Source organism: Salvia miltiorrhiza, chromosome 4 (assembly GCF_028751815.1).
Source record: "Salvia miltiorrhiza cultivar Shanhuang (shh) chromosome 4, IMPLAD_Smil_shh, whole genome shotgun sequence".
NCBI classification, from domain to species: domain Eukaryota; kingdom Viridiplantae; phylum Streptophyta; class Magnoliopsida; order Lamiales; family Lamiaceae; genus Salvia; species Salvia miltiorrhiza.
Window position 1 is genome coordinate 2,517,446 of NC_080390.1, and position 12,553 is coordinate 2,529,998.

Below are 12,553 nucleotides of genomic sequence, written 5' to 3' on the forward strand. Positions count from 1 at the left end.
TTCGCAATCTAGTTTCATCAACTGATAATTAGGAACAAAACCATGTCTTACGAGATGAAGTCTCACAGTCATCGGATAATCATATTTTCTATTTTTGCATTTAGTGCACGGACACTTAATCTTTTCCCCATTCATGTGTATTGGTTGAGAACTAGCAAAAAGCACAAAAACTACGACACCCTCTATGAATTCCGTAGTTAGAGATCCATTCGCAACACGCCTATACATCCACCCTCGATCTAAACTCATTTCTAAACGTCCTAAAATAGAATTATAACTAGAATTAATTTTATATTGTAGTTGATGGTTGAATGTTTGTTATTAATTTTTTTCATGCTCTTCTACTGACATTTTAGCTGCGTGATCCGCCACATGATCTGCAATTCAGCGGATTTTACTTTCAATCTCACATTCAAAAGCTCTCCGGCAATTTAACCAACAAAATTTCAAGTAAATTTTGAGGTTATTTAACGAGAGCTACATAATCAATTCCAAAATTATCGGCATAGAGAGAGAGAGAACCGTTGATCTGAGAGCGCAACGTCTTCATGTCCTGAAACATTTCCTCCATTGAAACTGCTGATCTATCCATGGAAATATTACTTTTCTGCATATGCTCTTCCACTGACATTTTACCTGCGTGATCTGCCACATGATCTGCAATTCAGCGGATTTTACTTTCAATCTCGCATTTCAAAAGCTCTCCGGCCATTTAACAACATTAACCAACAAAATTTCAAGTAAAACTCAAGGTTATTTAACGAGAGCTACACGATCTGCGGAGAGAGGGAGTGAGAACCGTTTATCTGAGAGCGCAGCGTCTTCATGTCCTGAAACAATTCCTCCATCGAAACTGTTGATCTATCGATGGAAATACATTAAGTTTCGCACATAATATTCAAATTAAATCATGCTCAACGCACATAATCATGCTTATTCAAATTCAATCAAACATGTTATTCGCCTCTCCCCCACTGGCGACATAATTAACAAAAATAAAATCAATTGCAATAACTTAATGTGACTAGGTACGACTAATCTAATCAATCTAAGTAACCTTATATTTAAAAGGCCATAGCTTGTGTGAATCACTTAATGTCATGACTAGATACAACTAATCTAATCAATCTAAGTAACCTAGTATTTAAAGGGTCATAACTTAGCTAGATTAAATCATGTAACCTAACACATAAATTAAGTAAATTACGCATGTATTCATACAATAATCCTAAAACCTAACACATAAATTAAGTAAGTTTATAAAAGACTAACCTTTTAGAAAATCTTGACAAAAGCTCACGAGATGTCTGTATTGAAGCTCACCCAACAATCTTGCAAAAGCTACAATTTTATACAAATACATTCAAGTTAGCTCAAGTTCACTATCAAAAGCATAGATAGGCTACAATTTTCATAACATAAAGCAAAGAAAAAATATTGTAAAATGCAATTCGTAAAATAAGCCACCACATCAAACTTAATCGGCATATTTTCAACTAATTATGCATGTTATCACTATCACCATTAGCTCCGTTCCAGCTACTGTTGGGGTCGGCTACATGGATATTCATTCTCAAAGTAATATGGCTCTTCCCACATATTATCACTTAATCCAAGATTTAGATCGCCTTACGGCCCTTACCAATATTCATTAAATTGTAAACAATTATTTCCACTTTAATTCTAACTGATAAAGAGTTAGAATTAACCATTTCGGAGTTTAAATTCAAAAAGAAATATAGGATGTAACTGTCAAATCTTAAGAGTTAATGGACAAGATAAACAATGCAGTCAATCTCCGTCGTAAGTCTAATTAGCCCATGACAAACGTTTTTCAGGACTTAGTTGCCAAAATAAACATTAGGAATCGCCTCTTGGTGTAAACATTGGGGAGGGAAGTATTTGCCTCTTTTCCCTTTTATAACAGTCACAACACATCAAATTACAGAAAATAATTATATGTGTCTTGTAAGTTAGTTAACTTAAAAGAATGCAAGGCCAAAAAAGTAGTAGTTGCTAATTATGTAATTATTAATAATATCTCATGTTTCCACATTGTTGAACATTTTAAACAATTTGCATTACTGTTTATTAAAAAGACATTGTTGCTTTTAAAGTTTAATAATACCATTATGTTTGCTGTTTAGAATTTGCATCATCCTCTTTACACACATCGGGTTTGGGGTTATAATAAACTCGCCTGGAACGTGGATTATTATAATTTCCAAATGACAACAAGAAAACAATTCTTTCCCATGTTTGAAACATGATATTCCATGATATATTTTCACCTTATCAAAAGTATTCGTATTTATATATTATTCAACGACATGGGGGTAAGAAGGCATTTGTAGACGTGTAATTAGCTGATAGATTATTGATATCCAGAATTAGGATAGACTAAAAGCTGCTGCAGCAGGTATATAGCAAAAACATGATCAAGGCTCGTTCAACTTTTGCACAAATTGAAAATCATCACCAACATATAGTACTCTGCTGGATTAGCATCAATGTTGAAGAAACACCGAATTAATCGTTAAAAGAACAACAACCATATGGGAAACTTACCGGTTGAGAGGGTTGGAGACTGGTGGTTCCCTCAATATCAGCAGCATTTTACAATATTTTACGAATTTATAAACATAAAGCTCACGAGATGTCCCAAACACCAATCCAACAATCGAAACAAAATCAAAAGCAAAGATAGGCTACAACTTAGAAGTATTTGCTGACATTATAAACAAAATTCAAATTATAAGTATTAATTAATTATAAGAATATATATTATAATTATCCTCATAAACTGTTTGGAACAAATTAAAGGTGTCTAAAATGATTCTTGAAATGATTTTTTATATTGTAGTTATCTAGCTTCACTTTGGTATGAAATTTCAACATCCTAATTGAGAATATAAGCTCATCTTGCCCCCTACACCTAAGCTTAGCAGCAACATTGACTAATAGTTGTTACTCTCTTTTCAACCATGCTGCCAATTTGTACTCACTTACAATATATGATCAAATGCATATGAGATTATATCAACAATAGTGCCATTTCCTCTCATAATAGAATGTCGAATTCAAAAGTTGGCCGGTGTTTCCCAACTCTTGAAACAACAAGGGAAATATAAGAAAATGAAGGAACATGAATCGGGCAGCCACACAAATGATTAACCAGGATTCAAACAAAACCAGAAAAGAATCAAAGTAGTTGAACCTGTATCTCCCAATGCTTTTAGGCCCCTCAAGATCTTCAATCTCTGCACTTCGAGAAATCCTGTTGGATAGATGATAGATAGGGACTACTTTGAGTGAGCCAAGACTCCAGTGAAGAGAGAAGATATCAGAGGAAAGGATAATTTTCATTCATAAGATGGACCAATCCTCATACAAACAACATACTAAATAGCAAAAGCGGAGACAACGACTGATACTACTGTCGCACTCTTCAACCATCCTAATAGAAAGGAAAGAGACATGAGAGGGGACCATTCTTGGAAGGACAATAACAACTAATAACCATAATACATCTCATAGTCTTTGAATCTTGTGGGTGGAGTTCTCGTGCGCATAGCTGCGCCATCTTCAGTTGGGCCTTCCTCATTTGGGCCGACTCTCACACTTGATGCTGGTCCAACAGCCTCTTCAGGCCCATTTGCAATCAACTCTCGTTCTGTATCATTCCCCACTCCTTCTGAATCAACCTTGTCCTCAAGGTTGAAGGTAGGAAATTGGCGCTGCATGTCCTCGCAAGGTTCCCAGGTGGAATTCTCCGGTGGCTCGCCATGCCACTGAACTAGGACTTGGCGCTGGTGACCCGCGGCCGTCAGAATTTGTCGCTCCCCATAAATTGCCAAAGGTTTGGGAATGGGTCGGGAGCCGAAGGACTCAGCTGGGAGGGTGTATAAAGGGGTGGTGCCGGATGGAATAAACCGTCGAAGTTTAGAGACATGGAACACCGGGTGGATGCGGCTGGATTGAGGGAGCTCTAGACGGTAAGCCACCTTCCCTATCCTCTCCGTGACTGGAAAAAGCCCGTAGTAACGTTGGGACAGCTTGGGCGACTGTCTGCCGCGGACTGAGGTTTGGCGATATGGCTGCAAACACACTAGCACTTCATCGCCCACCTGAAACTCGAGGTCACGCCGGCGACGGTTAGCTTGCTGTTTCATCCGAGATTGAGCTTGATGGTGATTCTCCTTAAGCTGCCGAAGTATGCCATTCCTCTGCTGCAAGAGCTCATCGAGAGCTTGGATTTTGGTCGATCCCGCTGCATAATGGGGAATCATCTGAGGTTGGCGGCCAAACAGGGCTTCGAAGGGTGTCATCCGTATGCTATGACAGTAAGAAGTGTTAAGGCAGAATTCGGCCCAGCCCACGTGTGCAGCCCAAGTCTTGAGTTGGTCCAAGGTGAAGGAGCGGAGATATTGCTCAATGGTCCGATTGGTGACCTCCGTTTGTCCATCGATTTGAGGATGAAACGTCGTGCTATGCTTAATAGTAGTACCACTCAACTTGAAAAGTTGTTGCCAAAATACACTGAGGAAGATGGGATCCCTATCAGAGATGATAGAGGTAGGGAACCCGTGCAGTTTCACCACTATTTCCAAGAACAGAGCTGCTGTATTGGCTGCTGTAAAAGAAGTCGGAAGCAATCCAAAGTGAGCAAACTTGGTGAGTCGGTCGACAACCACAAGTAGTACCGTATACCCTCGGCTTGGCGGAAGACCAGTGATGAAATCCATAGTGACGTCTTCCCACACATGAGTCGGAATGGGCAAGGGTTGAAGGAGCCCGGCGGGCGGTGTTGGAGAGTATTTCGTCTGTTGATAGGTTAGGCATGATGCCACAAAATCTTTGACTACCGAGGTCATCCGGGGCCAATAAAACGACGATGCTAACCGCACCAAAGTGCGTTTGATGCCCCCATGACCAGCCATGGGAGTGGCGTGCGCTTCCCTGAGAAGTTGAGTAATCAATACCGACGTGGCACTTACATATATGTGGTGCTTGAAACGGAGGAGTCCACCCACTACTGAGAATTCAGAGCCCAGTTCCCCGCGCTCAAACTTGCTGTGAAGGTCACAGAGATCTTCTTTCTCGGAGTTCTCCCTTCTAATAGCATTTAGAATCTCGGGCATAGGTGAGCTCAGAAGAGGATAGGAAGCACCTTCTTCTGTTCCGATGGAATCAGCCCCAGATGCCGGACGCCGAGAGAGAGCATCAGCAGCGAGATTGGATGCTCATGTCCTATAATCAACACGAAAATAGAATCCCAATAACTTCCGTACATATTTCTGTTGCTCCGGCGTCTGAATAGTTTGTTGCAACAACTCGCGGATGCTCTGTTGATCAGTTCGGATAATGAAGAAACGGCCGATGAGGTATTGGCGCCACTTGTGCACTGACTCCACTATTGCTAGCAACTCTTTGGTGTACACCGACGCCGCCTGCATCCGTGGGCACAACTTCTTGCTGAAATAAGCCAAGGGCTGCTCGCCCTGCATCAACACAGCACCTATGCCGGTCTCGGCAGCATCCGACTCGACAATAAAAGGCATGGAAAAGTCAGGGAGTCGGAGCACCGGAGTGGTGGACATGGCTGTCTTTAAGCCTTCAAACGCGCGTTCAGCCTCCGGGGACCATAAGAATGAACCGACGCGGAGGAGATCGATGAGTGGGGCAGCAATGCTCGCGTAGTGTCGGACAAACTTTCGATAGTACCCTGTTAGCCCCAAGAAGTTGCGGAGCTGCTTGATAGTGCGCGGGGTCGGCCACGATTGCATAGCCGCAATTTTCTTCGGATCAGCAAGAACTCCCCATTCGGACACAATATGCCCCAAATATGCTATTGAAGACTTCCCGAACACACATTTTGAAGCCTTCAACACAAATTGATGGTCGCTAAGGCAGCGGAGGACCTGCTCCAGATGAGAAATATGGTCGTCCATCGACGCGCTGTAGATGAGAATGTCATCAAAGAAAACCACAACAAAGTTATGTAAAAATGGGGCAAATATGCGATTCATGGTCGCTTGAAAGGTTGACGGCGCATTGCAAAGACCGAAGGGCATCACCAAGAATTCATAGTGGCCGTCTGTGGTGCGGAACGTCGTCTTGGCAATATCTCGGTGGTGAACTCGAATTTGGTGGTACCCAGAGTGGAGATCCAACTTTGAGAATACCCGAGCCTGTCCCAAGTCATCTAACAGTTCATCAATTGTAGGAATAGGAAATTGATCCCTTACCGTCACTGCATTGAGAGCACGGTAGTCAACGTAGAATCTGAAGAAACCATCCTTCTTTCGAACGAGCAGGACCGGTGAAGAAAATGGCGAGTGACTCGGGCGAATGATGCCCTGTTCAAGCATCTCAGCAACCAACTTAGCCATCTCTTGCTTTTGGAACTGGGGGTACCGATAGGGTCGCACGTTGACCGGCGCCGTCGACGGATTCAGATGAATCCGATGTTCAATGGCGCGGTGCGGAGGAAGCCCCACCGGTGGTGAAAAAAGCATCTGAAACTAGTCAATGAGAGCCAAAAGAGATGCATGGGCTTCAGTTGGGCCTTCCAAATTATGCATCGCAACAGGCCCATCAGGGTGTGGGCCGACCCTAATGTAAATGGCATACACTAGACCAATCTCATTATCTTGGACCGCCGCCGTCAACTGGGAGAAAGATATGGGGTGGACGTCGATAGCAGGGTCCCCCTTCAAGGTCGTAGCCACGCCGTCGCGATGGAAAACCATGGTTTGGGCGGCGTAATCGTGGGTGACCGGGTCCAACGTCTGTAACCATTGGATGCCGAGGACGACAGCCGATCCAGCGATTCGGAGCACGTGGAGGTCCACGGAAAGAATCTGCCCTTGAATTTCAATCGGAATCGCTGAGCACAATTTAGAACATAAGAGAAAGTCTTCATTTCCAACGTAGACACGAAACGGAGGTATCGTTGTCACCGGAAGGCGGAGAGTTTGAACCACCGTTGGTTGGATAAAATTGTGGGTACTCCCACTATCCACCAAGACTCGCACCGCGCGCCTATGAATGGTGCCCTTAAGGTGAAGGGTACGGGGCCGGCCAAGGCCAGAGAGTGTGTGAAGGCTCGAGATATCACCGCAAATAGCGGCGTCGGGGGTTGGGAGCGTGGGTTCGGCCATCTCGTCCGTGGACAGAGCATCATGCTCAACGTCGTTGATCTCTGGCTCATCATCTGTGCCTAAGAGGCCGTAGAAACGACTACGGGAACGGTGGTTGGGGAACCATTTATGATCACAGTTGTAACATATGCCTTTCTCCCTTTTCTCACGAAGTTCTTGGGGTGAAAAACGCCGAATGGGAAGGGTAGGACCCTGTGGCGGCGCTTTGAGTAGCAGCGGCGATGGTGGTTTATGAGTTTCCCCTGGCTTGGTGCTTTCCCCAGGTAACAGAGGAGGGGTCGGAGGGGAATAAGGCATCGAAGAAATGGGTACTGCCTTCATCAGCGTGCGTGTGAGCCAACGTTTCTCAGTTCGCGTCTCTGCCAATCGAGTTTCGTAGGCACGCGCCAGAGCAAAGGCCTCCATAAGGGTGGATAGCTTTGTAAACGAAAGCTCGCGGCGAATGTCGGGTTTCAATCCCGTGACGAAGAAGCTAACAAGCAATGATTCAGAAATGCCCTTAACCTTGTTCATGAGCTCCTCGAACTCAGCCTGGAATTCGCCCACTGAAGCCATTTGTGTTAACTTGGACAGAGCGCCTTGAGGATCTTCATAAAGAGACGCGCCAAAATGATGGCGAACGCTGTGAAGGAACACCGGCCAAGTGGCAATAAGGTGATTAGATTTCATCCACTGGAACCACGATGCAGCGCGGCCCTCCATGTGGAATGAGACTATGCGCAGTCGTTGGTCCTCCGGAGTGTTGTGAAAAGCGAAAAACTTCTCCACTTGAAAGATCCAGCCGGCTGGATCGGAGCCATCAAAATGCGGGACTTCCATTTTCATGGAGCGGAAGGGTGGGTGCACCGGTGGATCAGGCTCCGGCGGCGGAGGGGGTGGCGGTTGCCGCGTGTACCGAAAGGAGAAGGATGAAGTGTCCGTAGATGTGATGTGGGACTCCATGGCGGACATGAAACGTTGGAGGACGGAGTTGGTATCTGCCACAACCGCATTGGTGGCCGCCAGCTGCTCGGCAGACGTGGAGAGATGAGTGGTGAGTTGGGTCTGTAAAACGTGAATGGCGGCGAGAATCTCAGGGTTAGCCATGAAAACAATGAAAGCACCAATGATAGATAGGGACTACTTTGAGTGAGCCAAAACTCCAGTGAAGAGAGAAGATATCAGAGGAAAGGATAATTTTCATTCATAAGATGGACCAATCCTCATACAAACAACATACTAAATAGCAAAAGCGGAGACAACGACTGATACTACTGCCGCACTCTTCAGCCATCCTAACAGAAAGAAAAGAGACATGAAAGAGGATCATTCTTGGAAGGACAATAACAACTAATAACCCTAATACATCTCATAGTCTTTGAATCTTGTGGGTGGAGCTCTCGTGCGCATAGCTGCGCCATCTTCAGTTGGGCCTTCCTCATTTGGGCCGACTCTCACACTTGCTGCTGGTCCAACAGCCTCTTCAGGCCCATTTGCAATCAACTCTCGTTCTGTATCAATAGATCTTTCTTTAAATTTGTATTTGATTTATCATCAGACAATTCAGCCGCAAATATATACTCAATATTATTAATAAGCCAACTCCTTACCAGATTAGGAAAATGAGCAGTGTTTGAATCCATAAGAATGGCCAATGAAGTTGAAAGAATTCTTGAAATCTCTTGTGTTTGTAGTGGAAGAAGATTAAACCTGCAATAAAAATCTGATCATGTTAACTACCATATATATTCATTCCTTGCGCAGCCCACCTTTTTTGACCAAAACAAAAATCAGAAACCTTTCTGATGGATTATGATCAACAATCTGCAAATCACATTACATGAATGTGTGTTTAGAAGCAGCCTAAGATTCTCCTACTTATAACCTAGGGTTGTGATGGTATCTCCCATCCCAACTAAGAATCCAACTAAGACAGCCGCAAGTAATAAAAGCTAAAATGCAGCATCCCAACTAAGAATCCAACTACAAAGCTTTATCTCATGCTGCAACAAGTATTTCACTGAATTATTAAAAATAATCACTAATGCTCGTATAGATTTCCCATTTTTGTAACATGTTTGGACAAAGGTTTCTAGAATTCCTATTATCGATAGCTGGGCAATCGGAATCAAAGGAACCATAGCCGGCGGAGATCAGAAAATTAACTTTGAAGGCACCTTTCAAATTTGAGAGAGAGAGGAGGTCCAGCAGGGGGCGAGGCGGCGACAGACAGAAGCAAGGGACTTCGGCGGACGGCGCGACGAACGGGAAAGATCTGAAACCATACAAATTTAATTTGAGATAGAGAGAAAGGGATGGAAAGAGAGAGAGAGAGAGAGATAGAGAGAGAGCGAGAGGGATAGAGAACCGATGGTGAACGTCGAGGGAGGGAGAGACAGCAGATCGACTCCGGCAGGTGGCGAACGGCGGCAGCGGACTCCGGCGATGGCGTATGGCAACTGAAATGAATTGGGGGGAAATGGCGTAGATGAACTGAACTTGGGGGGGAGGAGATACTATTCATTATTAAAAACATTCTCGATGGATTTACGACGGGAAATCAAAATATTAAAAATAATTATTAAAAAATAACTTTCTCGACGGATTGTCGACGTACATCAAAATTTTGAATTAAATTTAATAATTGTCGACAGATTATCGACGGACAAATAAAAAAAAGGTAATATTTTAAGAAATTAAAATTTCTTGACGGATTTACGGCGAAAATTAAATTCCGTCGAGAATCCGTCGATAACACCGCCATTTTTCTCAACGGGAATCCCGTCGTAAAATTCCGCCACTATTGAGGTAATTTTTTGTAGCGAAAGGAACTCTAGCTAGTAAGATGACATCTTTTTTTTTCGATCAAAATATTTCTTAATGAATTGTGGAAATTTATTGCAATTTTTTGTTGAGTTGAGCTTAATTTGTCGGATTTTGATGATCACGTGTTCATGCTTTGAATTTATTGGATCGAAATAAGGAATATTGAGAAAGACATGAATGCATTAGGCGAAGATCAAAACAAGAAGCCCAAGTGAGTTAGCATAGAAGACCAAGTCAACTGTGGCTGGCCAGGTCAATTTTTCCCCTTATTTTTAACGTGGTTTCTCTTTTTATTTGAAAATTGAAATATTAGCAATTATTAGACATTATTATCATCTTCTACAATTTCTTTTCATTTTATTAGGCCATAAACTCCACAAAAAATACTTAGATTATGTAGTATTTCAAATTCTACAAGCTTCCAAAGAAGATTTATGCTTTGAATTGGAAGAACTATTTTACTTTTTAATTTTAGTTTGATGCTATGGATACTCCATGTTTGATTTATTTATTTCTCCACCATGAACTAAATTTATATTTCTAGGGTTCGAGTTGTTCAAATTGAGAGTTGATTTTCTTTGTGAATGATTTATGTTTGTCTGCTTAAATTATTTATCTTTGGATAATTGATTGGCCATTGATTAATCTTATTAAATAATGATGAGATCGAGAGAAGATTTTATTATTCGATTATGATGGTTTAATCGGAGTTAGATATGATAAAAAAACGTGTGGTCTAATTATCAATTTATTGTTGCAATTTAGTTGCTTAGTCTCATTTCATGGATGCAAAAGTTAATGATTGAGCGTATATATAAAGTTGTTATTTGAACTGATTAATTGCACTTAGTTTTTACAAACTAGGTTAATTTACTCTCGAGGAGAATAAACCTGAACCATATACTCGTTTTATACATGCTACTTACATTAGATTTATTTTGCTTATTGTCTTGAATTTATTTCTTATCTTTTAGACACGATACTCGAACTATTAGATAGAATGTTTAATTAGGATGTATTTATTTTCCGTGTGTAACAAGAATTACTAGCTTGTTAAGCTTTCTTTATGAATGTACGACTTGGGTCAATTTGTCACTCTATGATAGGCCTTGTTCTCTTGAAAGTAATCTAAATGGTACACTTTAGGTTCAACAATTCATTTAATTGTAATATCCTATAAATATATAATACAAATAGCCAAAAATTCAAGACTAGTTTGATTTATTTATAGAGTCAATATATAAAATTATCCATTCTCGTATAGCAAAAATTAAAAATAGAGTTAATAGGTGAATCTATCCATGAAGAAAATAAAATATAAATATTACATGTACACGTACTTAACTAATAATTTATTATTATTAATAATAATATTTTTTAAGCAATGTTTTTTTACTTATAATACACTTAAATATTTTTATTCAAAAAAGTTTAGAAATATTTTTTGTGAAGAGGAGGAGTATACTTTTAGGATTTCAAATTTTCAATTTGAGTTAGGGGGGTTAAATTATCTTACCGCCGATGCAAACAAACCCCAAAATTAGAAGAATATTCTTATACCACTAACACGATTTATTCGATGCCCCATAAATAACATTCTTAATTTGAATAACCGACTGAGCCACGTGGCCGAAATCCATATTGAAAACTCCAGCTATCCCACGGTCCAAATTCAACGTGCCCTCTTCATCACCCAATCCCTTTTCTACAAAGAAAACAAACCCCCTCCTCGAAAACAACAATCTCAGATTGGAACACACACAACACGCACTAAAAGATAAAAAAAAATCAGAATCAAATCGGAGATGGGCGTGGTGATAATCGACGGCACGACGGTGAAGTCGTTCGTGAACGACGAGGCTCATTTCCAGAAGAGCGTGGACGAGGCGTTCGCGTCGCTGGACCTGAACCACGACGGCGTGCTCTCGCGGTCGGAGCTCCGGCGCGCCTTCGAGTCGATGCGGCTGATCGAGACCGACTTCGGCGTGGACGTGGAGACGCCGCCGGAGGAGCTGACGAAGCTGTACGACTCGATCTTCGCGAGGTTCGACTGCGACAACAGCGGCACCGTGGACGAGAAGGAGTTCAGGGACGAGCTCAGGAACATCCTGCTCGCCATCGCCGACGGCCTCGGCTCCAACCCCATCCAGATGGCGCTCGAGGACGGCGACAAGAATCTCCTCAAGCAGGCCGCCGATCTCGAGGCATCCAAGATTGCTAACCCTAATTGATCCATGTTTCGGATTTCACTTGTCAATAAGTTGGTTGGGACTATAACCAATCCTTTTTTTTTTTTTTGCTTTCTGGCAAAGTGTGTTTGTATGGTTGGTGTTGAGGCTTCCTTGTAACATAATGGAATTTTACATTTTTATTTTATTTTTTTTGGGGGTACTTTTCACATGCTTCACGTTTGGGATAATTTGGTTGGAGATGGAACGGAGTTGACTAACGGAATTCGTAGACGTTGAAGAAAATTTTGAATCCAGCCAATTTTTTAGAATTTTAAGTTTTTATATCCAAGCACTCAAAATCGAGAAATTTGGAAAATCGCTGCCGGAGAGAACAACGTGTGCTCAAACTATAAT

General features: G+C 42.0%; 1 protein-coding gene and 1 long non-coding RNA gene across 5 annotated transcripts; one reads left to right on the forward strand and one right to left on the reverse strand.

Annotated features, from left to right (window-relative positions):
• Window positions 1-91: 91 nt before the first annotated feature.
• Window positions 92-9,982, reverse strand: LOC131022193 (uncharacterized). Of its 4 annotated transcripts, none has more exons than XR_009101176.1 (6): window positions 9,511-9,682; window positions 9,320-9,417; window positions 8,753-8,852; window positions 3,218-3,277; window positions 1,273-1,341; window positions 92-260 (listed from the first exon to the last, which is right to left on the reverse strand). It is a non-coding gene; the product is annotated as an uncharacterized LOC131022193 (long non-coding RNA). The 4 variants fall into 4 exon arrangements; XR_009101177.1 differs by lacking the exon at window positions 92-260 and adding an exon at window positions 927-1,182 and having other exon boundaries at window positions 1,236-1,341; XR_009101175.1 differs by lacking the exon at window positions 92-260 and having other exon boundaries at window positions 928-1,341.
• Window positions 9,983-11,414: 1,432 nt separating this feature from the next.
• Window positions 11,415-12,344, forward strand: LOC131022194 (uncharacterized). Its single transcript, XM_057951629.1, has one exon. The coding sequence runs from the start codon at window positions 11,774-11,776 to the stop codon at window positions 12,197-12,199; it is 426 nt and encodes a 141-aa protein (XP_057807612.1). The 5' UTR covers window positions 11,415-11,773; the 3' UTR covers window positions 12,200-12,344.
• The last annotated feature ends 209 nt before the right edge of the window (window positions 12,345-12,553 follow it).